Source organism: Ciona intestinalis, chromosome 2, assembly GCF_000224145.3.
Source record: "Ciona intestinalis chromosome 2, KH, whole genome shotgun sequence".
NCBI classification, from domain to species: Eukaryota; Metazoa; Chordata; class Ascidiacea; order Phlebobranchia; family Cionidae; genus Ciona; species Ciona intestinalis.
Genome location: NC_020167.2, coordinates 313,067 through 330,066, shown reverse-complemented (window position 1 = coordinate 330,066; position 17,000 = coordinate 313,067). Strand labels below are relative to the sequence as shown.

General features: G+C 34.7%; 5 protein-coding genes across 7 annotated transcripts in view; 1 reads left to right on the top strand and 4 right to left on the bottom strand.

Annotated features, from left to right (window-relative positions):
* The window catches only part of LOC100184493 (adipocyte plasma membrane-associated protein), a 4,303-nt gene extending 1,813 nt beyond the window's left edge, over positions 1–2,490 (bottom strand). The window contains exons 1-4 of one of the 2 annotated variants that reach the window (XM_002126676.5): positions 2,181–2,490; positions 1,767–1,966; positions 1,252–1,479; positions 258–455 (exon numbers count right to left, since the gene is read on the bottom strand). In XM_002126676.5, coding sequence (XP_002126712.3) covers positions 258–455; positions 1,252–1,479; positions 1,767–1,966; positions 2,181–2,434 — 880 coding nt within the window. In that variant the 5' untranslated portion in view covers positions 2,435–2,490. The remainder of the gene's footprint in view (positions 1–257; positions 456–1,251; positions 1,480–1,766; positions 1,967–2,180) is intronic. The other variant, XM_009859227.3, reaches the window with a different exon arrangement.
* The window catches only part of LOC108951017 (protein myomaker-like), a 75,815-nt gene that overhangs the window by 18,923 nt on the left and 39,892 nt on the right, over positions 1–17,000 (top strand). The window lies entirely within an intron of this gene.
* LOC100186890 (adipocyte plasma membrane-associated protein) lies at positions 2,487–6,427 on the bottom strand. Of its 2 annotated transcripts, XR_003397332.1 has the most exons (7): positions 5,848–6,427; positions 5,507–5,706; positions 4,950–5,174; positions 4,129–4,326; positions 3,646–3,802; positions 2,761–3,026; positions 2,487–2,698 (listed from the first exon to the last, which is right to left on the bottom strand). XR_003397332.1 is itself a non-coding variant. In XM_009859228.2 (6 exons), exons 1-6 carry the CDS (start codon positions 6,099–6,101, stop codon positions 2,825–2,827), a joined length of 1,236 nt encoding a protein of 411 aa, XP_009857530.1. In that variant the 5' UTR covers positions 6,102–6,427; the 3' UTR covers positions 2,487–2,824. The 2 variants fall into 2 exon arrangements, 1 of the variants encoding a protein (XP_009857530.1); XM_009859228.2 differs by having other exon boundaries at positions 2,487–3,026.
* LOC100179796 (adipocyte plasma membrane-associated protein) lies at positions 6,430–10,767 on the bottom strand. Its single transcript, XM_002126778.4, has 6 exons — positions 10,473–10,767; positions 9,297–9,499; positions 8,625–8,852; positions 7,875–8,072; positions 7,423–7,579; positions 6,430–6,975 (listed from the first exon to the last, which is right to left on the bottom strand). Exons 1-6 carry the CDS (start codon positions 10,724–10,726, stop codon positions 6,774–6,776), a joined length of 1,242 nt encoding a protein of 413 aa, XP_002126814.1. The 5' UTR covers positions 10,727–10,767; the 3' UTR covers positions 6,430–6,773.
* LOC100177445 (adipocyte plasma membrane-associated protein-like) lies at positions 10,777–15,320 on the bottom strand. The gene is made up of 6 exons (XM_002126872.5): positions 14,933–15,320; positions 14,337–14,542; positions 13,674–13,898; positions 12,858–13,055; positions 12,084–12,237; positions 10,777–11,586 (listed from the first exon to the last, which is right to left on the bottom strand). The coding sequence occupies exons 1-6, from the start codon at positions 15,211–15,213 to the stop codon at positions 11,394–11,396; spliced, it is 1,257 nt and encodes a 418-aa protein (XP_002126908.2). The 5' UTR covers positions 15,214–15,320; the 3' UTR covers positions 10,777–11,393.

Below are 17,000 nucleotides of genomic sequence, written 5' to 3'. Positions count from 1 at the left end.
GGATACATATGCCCACAATGGTAGCAGCGACGAGCCTTGAACCCATTACCTCTGGGTTTCAGGCAGACGCGCTAACCACTATGCCACGGCGCCGGTTTATAAAACGTAACATATTTTATTTATTTCTGACTTACCATAACAAGGATCAGATTTATTAAACCAGCGAAAAAAAGGGACAACGACAGTCATTAAAACAGGCTAAGGATAAAAAAAACTTATCTAATATTTAAATTATATAGAACTTTAATAGATATTACTTGGTAAATGTAGAACATGTTTTATTTCCCAAGTTTTTGTGTCAATCCAATTGACTCTGTAGTATGTTGACTCTGTAACAATAACCATTGATTCGTCATCAATTAACTGAACTCCATTACCAAAGCACAACCCATCTTTGACAACATCAAGTTTTTGAGTCAACATGTCATATTTTATAAGCCTGGATGTGCAGCTACCTGTAAAAATTGTTTCTATCTCAAAACTACATATATATGTAAGTACATATCTTAATGAAGTTACAATACTTTCCTTTTACTTTCTTTTATCTTTATTACCACATAGAAATATAAATGTATTTTATTAAAAGATTTGAAATCCTATTTTTTTTGTGGAAACGATTCAATGATGTACAATACAGGTCATCTTTATCAGGGTGAATGACACACAGCAGCATAAAATACTGCTGTAAAGCAGTTCTTAACCGCGGGTCTGCAGACCAGTGCAGGTTTACAACAACTTTCCTGTCGGTCCGCCAAATATATTACAACTTTATATCTTAATTGCAAAATGCAAGATGTTGACGTCTTGTCTAATGATTAATAAATGAAACGCCAGATTTAGAACTTTGCCAGTTTCGTAATTTGCAGCACTGTGACGTAACATAGTACATGGTCTACTATGGAAATTTTATTGGTAAGCAAGCTAAAAAGGTTGAGAAACACCGCTGCAAAGTAACGAAAATATATAGTATTCTTCCAATTAAAACCTTAATATGTTTAATTAAATGTTCTTTACAAAAATTTTTCATTGTATCGTCTGCAGGGTATAACGGTCACGCATTTTATTCACAACATTACTTTCCTTTTCATCAATAAGCGAGTTTTAACAACTGTTGTTTTACCGTTACTATCTGTCTTTTCGCTTTTGTCAACTCTCTTGTTCTTCGTTATCGTGGACCGAAGAGACGAAATAAATTTTATTTATTCATAATAAGGTAATTAATTAGCCCTTGGCAATTAACTTACTCCATACCTTCAAGAAATTGAGTGAGCAGTTCAGGAAGTGTATATTTGGTTGAACAATCGGTGAAATAAACCGTTGTTCCATCAGCGGTGATGTCAAAATCATCAGGAAACTTCATGGGTGGGGTAACATCATCAGGCTCAATCAATATCTTGAGAGATTTTGTTGGAAGGTCGATCACATAGAAACCATATATTGCATCCATCACATACAAGGACTGGTTTCGAAGACGAATACCTCGAATGAGTAAACAATTTTTTATTCACGTGTGTTGGGGCAACGACGGTTGTTATAACTCAGATGTTCTGTTTCATATACCTCTTGACCACTTACAAGTTACCATGTATATTTTTTTTAATTTTAGGTATGGCTAAGAGTTGGTTAGGAACCAATAGGGGTAAAGTAATTGACATTAACTGTAAGTCTGTCACAACTGAAAACATACTGACCACAAAAATTGAGTAAAATCTACAAAAAGATCAAATAACACAGCTACTGAAAATGTAGCACATACGCCAACTTACCAAGTGGTCTCCCATGTCTCCATGCATCAGATGTATTGACAGCTCCTTCTATCACACCAGTGGTAATATTTTCCACTTTCCCTGCTCCAATCTCACCATCATTTGAAGGATGGATGCACACAACTCTACCATCAGCCAAACCAGTGTATAGTTTACCATCACCACCTTCTGCTATAGATTCAGGACCAGGTAGTGGAACTCTGAAAAACTGACTGTTTTTAGTATATTACCAAAACCTGAATTTTATTTATCTATCTATTTAAAAATACAGTGAAAAAGATCTGGTTAATTAAAACGGCCAAAAGGAGGAAATTAGCAGCAAACGACTGTAATTAAAACATGCTACTGGTAAAAACTCCTTGATTAAAAGTGTCTAAAAAAGCGTGGCTGGTATAAAAACATTTAAATAAAAACCTTTTTCCTTTGGAAAGCTTATCATTCAATGCAAAACGTCCTTCCATCGGAATTTGTTTAATTCCAACTATTTCAACAGCTTTTATGGGAGATGTGTAATATCCATATGCACAAACAGTGATGAAAGTTGCTGTAACTGTTAGTGTAAAGTTCAGCCACAAACGTTTGGGTTCAATTTCTTGTCTCGTTGGATTATTGCTTGTTGGAGAATTTTCATTTACTTTTCTTCTCCTTCTTACATTAGATTCCACCATGGTTAGAATTGATTAAAACAAAAACAAAAATGCAAAGAAAACTACATAGGTATCTTGAGGTGTAGATTAAAGGGGAAAAGATTAGTTTACAAATTAATATTTTGAAGTAGTAATATTAAAAAAATATTAACACAAAAATTATAGAGGTACATTAGAAAAGAACATTGAGGATTTAGTAATATAAAACAGAATTAAAATTTATAAAATGTTGCATAAGTTTAGGATAAAAAATTAAACAATGATAAATTTAACGACATATAAACATCAACACTCATTTTGGATTAAAAATTAAAACAATCTAAAACTAGTTTATCTAGAATTGCCAAATATGGGGCAAGTTACTTCAAGTTACTTCCAAGTGCGAAAATAAAACATGCTCCGAATTTAAGTTTACATGTCTGGTTTATCCAGGATTGTCAAATATGGGCCGAAAAAACTTCCGAGAGCGATCCTTTCATCACTGAGATGGGTGGCTTGCGATAAACCAAGACAGAGTTGTGCCTCAGGATCTTGTAATACTTGAATCACTTCTGCCTTATCGTTCACTTCAATCAACATGTTAAGGTTGGTATTTGTGGTGTAGAGAAACACCCTTGAAGGAAATAAATACACATTAAATGAATGACTGAATGTAACTTACTTTATCCTTGCGTAGCCGAAAAACGACAGTCATTATAACACGGTGTCAGCTTACAAGTTACCATATATTATTACTTTGTGGATAAATATTTTTGTGGGCCCTTTTTTCTTCTTTTTATGTATGGCTGATAATTTAACAAACCCATTAGTGACCACTGGGTTGGAGCAATTGCCGCTAAGTGTCTTGCCCAAGGCACACACGCCAACAATGGTAGCAACGTCAAGCCTCGAACCCAGTACTTCTTGGTTACAGGCAGGCGCGCTGACCACTTTGCCACGGCGCTGGTACATCTTTGTGGCTAGCGTTTAATAATGAATCAACCGATTTCATTGGGCTGCTATGATATCAATCAGAAGCATCCTATATTGCACAAAAGTACTAACATGGGCAAAAATCAAAAGCATAATTATGATGTGGCATTAAACGTGTGTAAGCAAGTTTGAATTTTTCATAATACTTTAAGGACTAACCGCTTTTACACAATGGAAAATCCAGGGGTTGCTGCAACCCATGCAAAATCCTCACAATAGGTTTACATACCATGCACCATATACATCATAGTTATACATACATCATTTGAAGGTCAGGTGTAAGCAAACCAAGCAAGGATTGCCTAAAGAAAGGAACTTTTTGCGAAATTGTTGATAAAAAAGTGGGAAGTTTGTTCACATGACCCCCAGTAATCCAGTATGTTTCATGGTTGCTCATCCGGACATTATCTGGCATCACTGGGAAAAAAATTGTTGTGCAGCACTGCTGAATATTGAACAGTAAAGTTTAAATTTAAAGGCACTAGTTAAATAAGTAGATAAACAAATCGTAGGAATAACAAAAATACAGATACATTTAGTGTCAGATATATATATATATATATATATAAAATGACATAAATGTATATTTAACTCTTTGAAAACAAAGATACCGATATTATAACAACGAAGAGAAGAAAAAAGGAAGTCGATAAAAACACACTATGGATAAAAGGTGTGAAAAAAAGGCGCCAGTTGAAAAATTGGCCGTTAAAATCTAATTAAATTGAAAGAAACTTAAATACCTGGTAAATTTAGCACTCGAATTTCTTCCCATGTTTTCACATCAAACCATTTGCATCTATAATGATTTATTTCACACACAATAACAGATTTGTCATCCTTTGTAAGTTGTATACCATTAGCCCCACATAGATCTTTCAATACCACGGTAACCTTTTTGGTTGGAATGTCATATTTTATAACACGACCACTGCATAAACCTGGTCAATGTTTAACGATTAGTTAAAAGTTACCGTCAATTGTCTAATCCAAACGTTGAATGTATGAATGAATAAATGTAACTTACTTTATCCTCGTGTGGCCGAAAAACGAAAGTCGTTATAACACGGGTGTGCAACTCGCGCCAGCTTACGAGTTACCAAGTATGTTACTTTGTGAGTGATAATTTTTTTTTTCATTTTTTTTTTCATTTTTATATATGGCTGATAATTCGGACAACCCATTAGTGACCACTGGGTTGGAGCAATTGCCGTTAAGTGTCTTGCTCAAGGACCTGCGATTTAGGCCCAATTTGGCTCAAACTGTCGAAACAGCTTAAAGATCCAGACTTTACTGTAAAAATCTTATTTTTTTCTAACACCTACTACAGGCCCACACAACAAGTTAACCAACATGTTAAAACTACAGATTATAACGTACATACCCTCTATACACAAACACCTTGCTGTTAGGTGTTTATACAAACAAGCAAAGCCAAAGTATAATGAATTCACCACAATAACCAATGAGGATCCCTGTTTGACAACTATGCGTTAAATTGCATTTTACCGATTTTATCAACAATTTTTTAAACATTCAAAAATATGACACCTATGCTACGCACCTGAGAACACTGAATAACCCATTTTTGACATTGGATATACTGCAAGGTCGGTAAAATAAACAGTTTTTCCATCAGCAGTAATAGTAAGGTCATCTGGAAATTTCATTGCTGGTTCTACTGCATTAGGCGTTACAAGCAAAGTAATTTTCTTAGTGGAGAGATCAATGCCGTAAAAACCATAGACTGCATCCATCACATATAATGTGTTTCCTTTTACGAGAACACCTGCAATATAAGCAGGAGGCAAAAGGTTTAAAATGTTTAGCCGGCAGGAGGTGTGTGGCGTATGTCGTTTTGTGTGTGGTTATTTTTTTGGATTGTTTTTTTACTTTTTTTTACCGCATAGCTGACAATTTAGACAACCTTTAAGAAACCCTAGATTAAAGCTATTTCCCCCAAGTGTCTTTCCCAAAGACATACTGGTAGCAGCCACGAGCCTTGAACCAGTAACCACTAGGTTACATAAAAACATGCCAAGCACTGTGCCACGTTTTAAGATCCAAAGTTTAACCTACATCACTAGGCTATAAAGTGATTCAATTTCTGAATGATCTCACCAAGTGGTCTTCCATGGCCTGCATTATTGTAAATAGCAAAAGCTCCTTCTATCACACCAGTGGTAATATTTTCCACTTTCCCCGCTCCAATCTCACCATCATTTGAAGGATGGATGCACACAACTCTACCATCAGCCAAACCAGTGTATAGTTTACCATCACCACCTTCTGCTATAGATTCGGGACCTGTTAGTGGAACTCTGAAAAACAAACACAAACTCTTGCCTAAAAGCCATGAGCCTACAACAGTGGTAGCGTGGAGCCTTGAACCTGTATCATCTAAGCTAGAGTCAAATGTTCTAACCACTGTGGCATAGCGGTATACTAAATGATATATTTACCTTTTTCCTTTAGTAAGCTTGTAGTTGATGCTAAACTTCCCTGTCAATGGTACATGCACATAATCTTTGATGGCAACAGCTTTCACAGGTGAGTTAATGTATCCGATAAGCAATAGCACAAGTACAGTGGACACTATTACACAAAATATCAACCAACAGATGCTACGTTGAGGTTTTTCTTGTTTTGTTGTTGATTCTGTTTCAGTCGCTTTCTTTTTGCCAAACTTCCGTTGCCGAACTTCTGAGTTCTTCATCCCAAATTTTATCTTCTAACCCAACACACCTACCCCTGTTGCATTATAAGAAATTTGGCAAAAATTAGTACAAAGCAATTGAAATACCATTAGAATCATTCAACAAAGGTTGTCACAGTTGAGTTACGGATTCATTGATGATATTGCGGGTATAGGTCAGGTAATAATTAGTTCAGCCACAAACGTTTGGGTTGAATTTCTTGTCTCGTTGGATTATTGCTTGTTGGTGAATTTTCATTTACTTTTTTTCTACTTCTTGTACTAGATTCCATCATTGTTAAAATTGATTAAAATAGAAACAAAAATGCAAGCAAACTACATAGGTATCTTGAGGTGTAGATTAAAGGGAAAAAGATTAGTTTACAAATTAATATTTTGAAGTAGTAATATTAAAAAAATATTAACACAAAAATTATAGAGGTACATTAGAAAAGAACATTGAGGATTTAGTAATATAAAACAGAATTAAAATTTATAAAATGTTGCATAAGTTAAGGATAAAATATAAGGCAAATGGAACAAACAATGAGAAATTTAAAGGCATACTACATCTACACTCATTTTTGGATTAAAAATTATAACAATCTAAAAATAGTTGCAATATGTTAAAATTTCAAAATAATATGTTTGTGTCTTTTGTAAATATTAAAAGTTAAAACTTTTATTGTTATATTATTTCTCTGGTTTATCTAGAATTGCCAAATATGGGGCAAAGTAACTTCCGAGAGCGATTCTTCCATCACTAAGATTAGTGGCTTGCGATAAACCAAGACAGAGTTGTGCGTCAGGATCTTGTAATACTTGAATTACTTCTGCCTTATCATTTACTTCAATCAACATGCCGTATTCAGTGTTTACAAAAGCTGCAAAAAACCTAAAAAAAAATTTAAAATTTGTGTTGCCAATTTTAACATATTTTTTTAAATTGTCATTACCTGATTTTATTTTCAGTAATATTGCAACAGAAACATGAATGCTTATATCTTTTTTTGAATTGTCAGCTATACATTACCAAATTTTTATGCCAAAAAATGTCGAAAACTTTAAAATACTTTTTATAGCCTGTTTTACTGTGTCATTAGCTAAAGCCATTAGACCAATATTGTTAAGATTTAAATCTGACTGCTACAATTGCAAGAATAGGAAAGTATAAAAATACAAAGTAACTAACTTAAGTTGTTACCAAGAGTATACCAATTTTGGACAAGTAATACATGTTATACTAATAACTGTAAATGAGTATGGAAAATTTAAAAAATGGTATTTAAAACCAGGTGAGATTAAAAGCAACAAAGTTTAGAAAGCTGTGAATCAAACTAACCTCATTGCAAGATCAGGTGAAATCAGACCAAGCATGGATTGCCTAAAAAAAGGAATGTTTCGCAAAATCGCAGCAATATAATATGGAACTCTGTCTATGTGTGTCCCAGTAATCCAATATGTTCCATAGTGGCTCTTCCGAACATTGTCTGGCATCACTGAAAAACAAAATTGTTGTGCATCACTAAAAGATAAATCTTTTTGTGCATCACTGTAAGATAAACTTATTGTGTATCACTGGAAGATAAACTTAATATGCATCACTGGAATATAAATTTAATGTGCATCCATGGTAGATAACATTATTGTGCATCACTGAAAGATAAACTTAATATGCATCACTAGAATATAACCTTTAGCATTAAGTATACACTATAGACCTGTTAACGCTATTAGCAAACACAACGCTTTACATACGCCAAATTTTAAAAAAATCATAAATGAGAAAAATACCTGGTAAATGAAGAACATGTTTCTGTTCCCAGGTTTTCACATCAAACCATTTGCATCTATGGTGGTTAAACTCACACACAATAACAGACTTGTCATCCTTTGTAAGTTGTATACCATTAGCCCCACATAGATCCTTCAATACCACGGTAACCTTTTTGGTTGAAATGTCATATTTTATAACCCGACCACTGCATACACCTGGTGAATGATTAAACGACAAATGAGTTAGAATTCAAATTTCTAAACTCTAGAAACATGATCAAAGATCTAGTAATACAATACAAGTAACTTTTCAATACCTAAACATTGTTATCCTGGTGCTATGAAACTTGGATGGCATTTAATATACCTCATGCGTGCTTACTAGTTTTGGCTCATGTACTTTGTGATTACTTTTTTATTTTGTGATTACTTTACCTGATGGTGTAAGTCCAAGACTTTCTGCTGCCATTATTGTGGGCTTGGACATGAATCTTAACGACAATTGCTCCAACCTAGTAGCCGCTTTTGGGTCGTATAAATTGACAAAAGTTTTTAAAAAATCCCCAAAACATAATTTCACAACCGTAAGCGGGCATGAGTTGTATAAAACAGAACATCCGTGTTATATCGACTGCTGTTGTCCTACACTTCAAGGATTCTAATATATTCTACAGGGGTGAGAACGTGTAGCACGATGCTCTATGGACCTAAAATTTACGATAGAGGTCTGCCACGTCAACATAAATAAGTTGCTTTTATTTGACTTACTTGTTAAAGCTATATACCCAGCTTGTAATATTGAAGCCTGAGATGTGATATCGGTAAAATAAACTGTTTTCCCATCGGAGGTAAAAGCTAAGTCATTGGGAAGTTTCATTGCTGGTTCTACTGCATTAGGCGTTACAAGCAAAGTAACTTTCTTTGTGGAGAGATCAATGCTGTAAAAACCATACACTGCATCCATCACGTATAATGTGTTTCCATCTAAGCGAATGCCTGCAAAGTATCAAAGACTTAAACATTACCAAAGTGGTTTTGCAAACTAAAATATTACTTGTTAATAAATGTTAACAAAACACATTGGTATACTATGTGGGTGAGACAGCACGTCATGGGACCTGGAACTTAGAATACAGTTGGTTCATTATAAAATTGTTAATTGTGATAATATATTAAATATATTAATTGTTGTAACCTACTAAATATATTATTCTTTGTAACATAATATTGCATTTAAGTGGAATGCTAAAGCACCAAGAACTGCCTTCTAATAAACATTACTATTGTTTCATAAGCATTTATAGAGTAGCAATAACAGTTTGAATGCTTCATAAAAAAATCTCCTATGGGTATCAGCAATGCAATGTGGATTTCCCACTTATACAACAAGTACCATAATTTTTAAAATGCTTTTAAGACGCAAATGAAACGAAATCTTACCTAGTGGTCTTCCTATATTAAGTGCATCATCAGTGGTCGAAGCTCCTTCTATCACACCAGTGGTAATATTTTCCACTTTCCCTGCTCCAATCTCACCATCATTTGAAGGATGGATGCACACAACTCTACCATCAGCCAAACCAGTGTATAGTTTACCATCACCACCTTCTGCTATAGATTCAGGGCCAGGTAGGCCATGAATTCTGAAGAAAAAGATAACCTTTTGTTACAAACAAATCAACCTCAGTAAAAAAGGCGCAAAAACATACAAACGAAGAAAGAGCAGGAACTGCAGCGTCTGGATATGTAACAGCAGGAATGTTTTGTCTGGCTCCAGACCTTGCAGTTACGTTCCACGACTTCCCCGATACCTAATTATCGTTCCAGATAAGTCTATAGAACGACCCAGAAACCAACTCGCACGAAATATATAGATAATAAAACATTCAACACAATAGCAGCATAAATTTGTGACATCCGACAATTGTAGCAACATCGAGCCGTGAACCCATGTGGGTTACAGGCAGGCGCGCTAACCACTTTGTCAGCGTTCCGGATCAGTCATAAACATGCATCAGCATTTTTTTTTTTTTTTTTGCAATATAAATCCTACATAAACTATAAGCCTTATAGTGGGTAACATAGGGGTGCAGGGTTTATCCGTCTTGTAAGTTAGAACTATTCTCTTTATCTTTATTTGCTTCAAGCTTTTTGTTTATAATATTTTTCCCTCCTGCGTGCAACATTATAGCATGCAGGCTTGGCCCAACTCTTAGCACTAGAGTGCAAAACATCTAAAAAGGAGATGCTTGGGCTCGCAAATGACCAGGTAGCTTTACGTAAAAGGATAAGGGGTTGGGGTTAGTAGCTGGATCTGTCAGCTTCCGAAACTCGCTATTCTAGTAAGTGGAACTAGAGCCAGAGTTATGTGGTTGTCCAAAAAAATAAATTTTAGAAAATAAATGCATCAGCATTTTAGAAGCCCATGTTAAACAATTAATGTACTTTTTATGTGGGTGAAGTGAGGTACTGTAGCATGCCACGTCATGGGATCTGAAATTTAGGCCAGAGTTGGCCCAAAATTGCTGCATTTCATGTTGATCAATGAATGATCACTGACAACATTAGTAAATGAAACAAATATTATATAATTCAATATATTTGTGATTTTCCTACCTTTTTCCTTTAGTAAGCTTGTAGTTGATGCTAAACTTCCCTGTCAATGGTACATGCACATAATCTTTAATAGCAACAGCTTTCACAGGTGAGTTAATGTATCCGATAAGCAATAGCACAAGTACAGTGGACACTATAACACAAAATATCAACCAACAGATGCTTCGTGGAGGTTTTTCTTGTTTTGTTGTTGATTCTCTTGTAGTCTGTTTCTTTTTGCCAATTTTCCGTTGCCGAACTTCTGAGTTCTCCATCCCAAATTTTATTTCTTAACCAAATATTCTGTTTAGCACCTACTGCTGCAAAGATGGGTAATTAATAGTTTGTTTGCATTAATAATATGTTTTAAACAGTGATTACCATCCTAGGGCTGCAGGAAAAAATAAGCGCACAGCAATTGAACATTAAACACAACTTGAAACAGATGAACAAAACGCAGTAAATTTGACATATACATATGTTATATATACATATGTTATATATATTAAATTATAAAACTAAAAGGACAAAGTAAAAAAACATAAACAAAAAAATATATATTAAGATACACAAAGAATACCAATGTACGTGATTATATATTGATGCTTCAAAAGAATACCAAAGCAGTATTAAATAAATTTCTGTTGCACAATTATAATTTACATTTAAAGGAATAATAACTGAAGGCTATAGACAGAGTAAGTTTCCAAATGCTTTTCTTAAAATTCTAACCAATTGCGAAAAAATGCTAACTGAACAACAGTGCAGCAATTATGCTAAAAATATTAGTTTAAATTGATATACCATTAATAGCAAGAGTCTTGCTGTAAGAATATGGGCATTGCCTGTTCCCAATGCTATTTTTAAGTTTCATAACAGTTGTAATAAAATATACAACTAAACATCAGTTTAAGGAGGATTTTTTCAAAATATAGTTTAAATTTATCTATCAATAATAGCCATATGATCTGCAGCCCATGTTCCCAATGCTATTCTTCCATCACTTAGTTCAATACCACTTGCAATGGCATATGCTAACTTCCCATCAGTGCCTTGCATTACATTGACCACCTCACCAAAGTCATTCAATTCAACCAAAAAGCAATGACTCTCATCATACATAGCTTGATACAGCCTATTATGATTGGAAAAAACAATTTATTTTTCATACGTAGGCTATTGAAAGCAAATTGAAAGGTAAACAATTAAATTATCTTCTAATAAGTGTGGTAACTGAAAAAATAAAATTGCAAAAATACATTTTTATAAATATAGTACGGTGGGGAAGATGGGACACTTTTGCATTTTCTCGTTCCATTTGGCAGCAAACAAAAAACAATCAAAGAATTATAAAACCGTACCCTCACGACTTCTATATACTGTTGTTAATTGTTTAAAACACGACAGGATATTTGTATATTATGTGCTATAGGTGTCTCCTCACTGTCCCGTCTTCCCCCACCCTACTACATACTTATTTCCAAATTATTTCTAGTAGTCCAGTAATGTTACCATTTAATTAATTAAAAATAACCATATAGCTTTAAAAAAAATATATAAACCATTGTAAATAAAAAAGCAACAATTATAAATAAAAAAATGATGTTATTACAAATATTTCCTCAAACTTACGTGTCTAATGCATGAACAGATAACAGGCCACTTATGCTTTTTCTTAGTAAAGGAAAATTGAAGAAAATACTTTTAATCATAGGTCGTAGGAACGGACCAGAACCAGCAACGAGGTAAGTCCCTCTGTCAGTTATACGGACATTGTTGGGCTTAACTGAACACAATGTAGTGTAAGAGCTAAGAAGACATGAAGAATGCAATGAAGTCATTTTGGTATGGCTAACTGTGTTGTGTATGCACAGGGAAGCACAATATAGTAGGGTTGGGAAAGATGGGACACCTTTTCATTCTCTTTTCTTGTCCCCTTTGCTAGTAAACAAAGAACATTCAAAATTTTATAAAACGTCTCCTCTCGTCTTCCATGAACCGCTGCTATTTGTTTAAAGCACGATCTGAAGTTTTGAATATTATGCGCTTAAAGTGTCCCATCTTACCCCACAGTACTATATGTTTTAAATTTATATAGAAGTAAAACAATCACAATAACATTTTAGGATTGGTGTTATTATATTAGGTTATTTCTATTTCGCTGTGCCTTTTGCCTACATCAACCATCTTTCATTCAACTTGTCAGAGTATGTTGTGTTTTGTAGATTGTGAAGTTCTGTGAACTATGTTGCATTAACTGTGAACTATCTTATACTAACTATTACTTAAATGTGTCATAGCTTACCTAAGTTATTTAGAATAAAACCAGGGACCTACTTTAAATAGTCTTCTAAATGGTTTACGACAATAGTACAATACCTCATTTAATAAAGCAAGAATACTTACATGGTAGATTAACTACATGTAATGGTTTCCATGTTTCGATATCATACCAGGTGATACGGTTGCGATTTGTTTCTGTCACAACCAACTGATGTTCATTGTTAGATAGTTGAACACCATTTGCAAAACAAAGATTGGTAATCACGATGTCCAACTTTTTCGAAATTAAATTGTAACGAAAAATTCTGCCACTACAAATCCCTAAGCAAAAAAACAGTTAACTGTAGAAAGATGTATTAAATACAAGTTTCTGGAAAAGGAAATTGTGATATATGAGCTTTTTCAAACTGTTTATCGGGACTTAGCGGGGTGCACTTTATTTGTTGTTGTTCTTAGCTTATAAACAGTCCATTGAAGTAAGCAAGTCTTAAGTAATTTGCAAGTAAGTGTTATTATTTAGTGGTCTAGAGCAGTCTTTCCCAACCTTATTAGCTTGCGGGCCTTTAAAGCTTGCGGAATAAACCCAAAATGTTGTAGCCTAGTTTTAAACAGTTAGGCACAACACTTGCACCATTGTGACGAACGGTAAAGTCCAAAGTAGACTATGAACTTTATGTTACGTCACAGTGCTGCAAATTAAGGAACTGGCGAAGTTTTAAATCAGTTTAAAAGTTGATGTTTATTTCTATATTCAATGGACAAGACTTCAACATCTTGCATTTTGCAATTGAGGTATAAAATTGTAATATATTTGGCGGATTAGCAGGAAAGTTGACGCGGACCGGCGGTTGAGAACCACTGGTCTAGAGGAACCCGTAATTAAGTCTAAATTTAATTTACAGAAGTTATAAAACTACACAACATTAATCTGACACTTACCACTATACACTTCAAAGTGATAGTGTGTTAGCTGATTTTTAGTTGCATCCGAAAAATAAATGAAATTTCCATCTGTAGTTATATCAAGGTCATCGGCAAAATTAATGTTTGGTACCACTGCATCAGGTGATACCAGAATTGATATTTTTTTCAGTTTAATATCCACCATGTAAAGCCCATAAATTGCATCAGCAACATATAAAGTTTCCCCCACTAATCTTAGTCCTGAGTACATAAAAACGCAGATTACACAAGCTGTATATAATATACATATTATTGTTTGAAATAGAGGTTTCATCGCATATAAGTTATTACTCTTGTTTCTATTATCATACCTTTAAGCCTCAGAAACATTTTTTTTATTTAGGATAAATTAAAAAAAAATAGGTTGCAAAAACAAATCTAAATAACAAAACAATTTACAGATTAAATGCAACAGCAAAATATTAAAATAAGTTACACAACATAAATTTAATTTGTTCCTTAAATACAGAAATGGAGATCAGATAAATTATAACAGAAAAGAGAAGAGAATTAGCAGCAAAATGACAGTCGAAAAACATGCTATGGGTAATAAGTGCTTGCGTAAAAATGTCAATTAAAAGCAGGGTTGCTATACCCTTTGTCCCATAGTTATGTAAAGTTTACGAAATAAAAGCTTACCAAAGGGCCGTCCATGTCCCCATGCATCATATGTATTGACAGCTCCTTGTATAACACCAGTGGTAATATTTTCCACTTTCCCTGCTCCAATCTCCCCATCATTTGAAGGATGGATGCACACAACTCTACCATCAGCCAAACCAGCGTATAACAATTTGTCTTTTCCTTCCACGGTGCATTCTGGTGTAGGAAAAATGTTGTGGAGCCTAAATAGAGTAGATTGGGGTAAGACAACGCATGTTCTGTGAGTTTTAATGACTGTCGCTTTGCCATTAATTGCCTTCTCTTCATTATTTAAATTAAACTTTTACTGTATTCGACAAGAAAAAACTTGTAAAAAATTTTGTAAAAAGTAAAAAAAGTTGTCATTTTCTTTTATCGCCCCATTTGGTACTAGTATTAGTACTGTATACAAGAAAACTTATATTATTCTTTTACCGTATGGAAAATATGGAATAGCATGTAAAGTTATCCATTTTTCCTACAGTGGTGTACTATATGAAAGCAAAATGCATTTTTAGTCAACTGAGTTGATTACTTTACAAAAGTATAAGCGTTTAAAACTTAGAATGTATATCGCCGATTTGCCGTCTTACTTTTTTCCTGTCGAGAGTAAAGAATTCACTGCGTAAGCATTCTTTAACTGGACGTTAACGATGTCTTCAATTTTCATCACGGTTTCGAATGGACACATGAACAAACCAGTAACAAATGCAATGAGAATGCACCCGCAGAAACAAAATAGAAGACTGAAGATACATGACCTATTACTGTGTGACATGCGGCGCTTGCTATTGCTATGACTAACTTTTGGGCTTTCGTTTGCAGAAATGGGTTTCGCAGAAACATTTCTGCGTCTTATTTGCTTATTATTCATTGCCAAACCATACAGACTGTAAAATATTTTAGCGTAAATACCAATCAGTAGTGTATGTGCGGCGAGCAAGCTAAAATGTCACGCACGTTGCTACATACGCCTTGCAAGAAATACCGCCGTATTTGTTTTGACTCTGCAAAACGTGTTACATATGTGAGAGAGTAGTAAGAAAAAAGAGAAAAAGCAAAAAAAAACTGACCTCAGCGATATATTGATATTGTCTGCCTTTTCCCACGAAATGTATTGTCAGGCATCAGAATGCCGTGTGTCAAACGTCAATCGTTTATTACAGTTATTACACAAGTTACCAGTAAAACAACGATCACGAACGACACGGTTAGATTACTAAAATGCACCCCATGTATTCTGTGCAGCATTAAGCGCAAATTCCCATCATTCTGCCTTTGGGTTTGCTACGACAAGCCTGGAGTGAAACGGTGTCGCAGAAACCTATATACAGTAGGGTCGGGGAAGATGGGGCACTTTTTAGCTCTACTTTCTCGTACCATTTAGTAGTAAAAAAATAACATTCAAAGAATTATAAAACTATATCCTTACGTCTTCCATAAACCGTCGTTAATTGTTTAAAACACGATTAGGATATTGTAATATTATGTGCTAAAGATGTCCCAGCTGCCCCCACCTTACTATATAGTAGGGTGGGGGGGGGATGGGACACTTTGTCGGACAAGACTTTTTTTATTTTTTTTTTTACGGACCCCCAGATCGATTTTGTCTCATAAAACTAGTTTTAGTTTTGTAAAAAAACACTGAGATATAAGCATGAAGAAAATAGGCAAGGGTCAATATGACTTTAATTTGAGTAAAAAACACCAAAAAATATAGGTTTAACGTTATATATATGAAGTTTACATGGCAAAGAAACTATAACAGCCTGTAAACTCGGTAGGTTAACTACAAGTTGCAGAATACTGCTAATGTAAATATATTTCAATTTAGAGTCCCATCTTCCCCCACATTGTAGTTTTGTATGTTTTCATTGCCAAACTTTGAAAGATTTGCTTTTAATTTAGTAATTTATACCTCAGGGGGTTTTCAACTATAAGATACTGATATAATAAAAATATAATATTTTGAAAATATATTTGAAATTTGGTCATTTGCACTTGGTGATAATTTATAAAAAGTGAAAAAAACACCTTTGGGAGAAGAAAAAACACCTTTTTGTTTTGATTTCCCGTACCATTTGGTAAGAAACGTAAGAAACGTTCTCAACAGAGGCTTGTATTGAATTTGGACCGGTGGTCATTGTAATTGTTCCTACCCATTGCGTGTGCGCAGTAACATTGCGGCCCATGCGCAATAGCGTATGGACCTTATTTTGATGCATCCATTTGCACATTTGCACATTATGGTTCAGCTGCACATTTCATGGTGTATATTGTGGTGCCCTGACATGGTGCACATTATGGTTCAGCTGTACATTTCATGGTGCATATCGTGGTGCCCTGACCGGTACATTTTGGTTCAGCGAGCTGCACATTTCATGTTGCACATTTTGGTGCCCCGATCTGCACATTCCATGGTGCACACATAGCTATTACTATGGGTGCACATTTTCGTAGGTGTACATTTTAGTGCACCGAGCTGCACATTTCAAAGTGTATATTTTGGTGCACATTGAGCGAAAAACTGTAATGAGTCAAACAGTCACGCACACAGTGGACACGGGACCACGGCCCTGAAGACCAGAAGGGCCACCGGGGTCCCTTTAATTAGTGCAGGTCCACTAGGTCCGCTAGGTCCGCTAGGTCCACTAGGTCCGC

Coding starts and splice junctions, on each gene's coding strand:
- LOC100186890 (XM_009859228.2), bottom strand. CDS start 6,101: ATGAAGAACTCAGAAGTTCGGCAACGGAAGTTTGGCAAAAAGAAAGCG. Junction 5,175..5,506: donor AGGCCATGGAAGACCACTTG/GTGAGATCATTC, acceptor CTTATATTGCAG/GTGTTCTCGTAAAAGGAAAC. Junction 3,027..3,645: donor ACACCTGACCTTCAAATGAT/GTATGTATAACT, acceptor ATTTCCTTCAAG/GGTGTTTCTCTACACCACAA.
- LOC100179796 (XM_002126778.4), bottom strand. CDS start 10,726: ATGGAGAACTCAGAAGTTCGGCAACGGAAAATTGGCAAAAAGAAACAG. Junction 9,500..10,472: donor AAGCTTACTAAAGGAAAAAG/GTAGGAAAATCA, acceptor CTTTTTCTTCAG/AATTCATGGCCTACCTGGCC. Junction 8,073..8,624: donor TGGGTATATAGCTTTAACAA/GTAAGTCAAATA, acceptor ATCATTCACCAG/GTGTATGCAGTGGTCGGGTT.
- LOC100177445 (XM_002126872.5), bottom strand. CDS start 15,213: ATGAATAATAAGCAAATAAGACGCAGAAATGTTTCTGCGAAACCCATT. Junction 14,543..14,932: donor TTACTCTCGACAGGAAAAAA/GTAAGACGGCAA, acceptor TACTCTATTTAG/GCTCCACAACATTTTTCCTA. Junction 13,899..14,336: donor GGGACATGGACGGCCCTTTG/GTAAGCTTTTAT, acceptor TTATGTACTCAG/GACTAAGATTAGTGGGGGAA.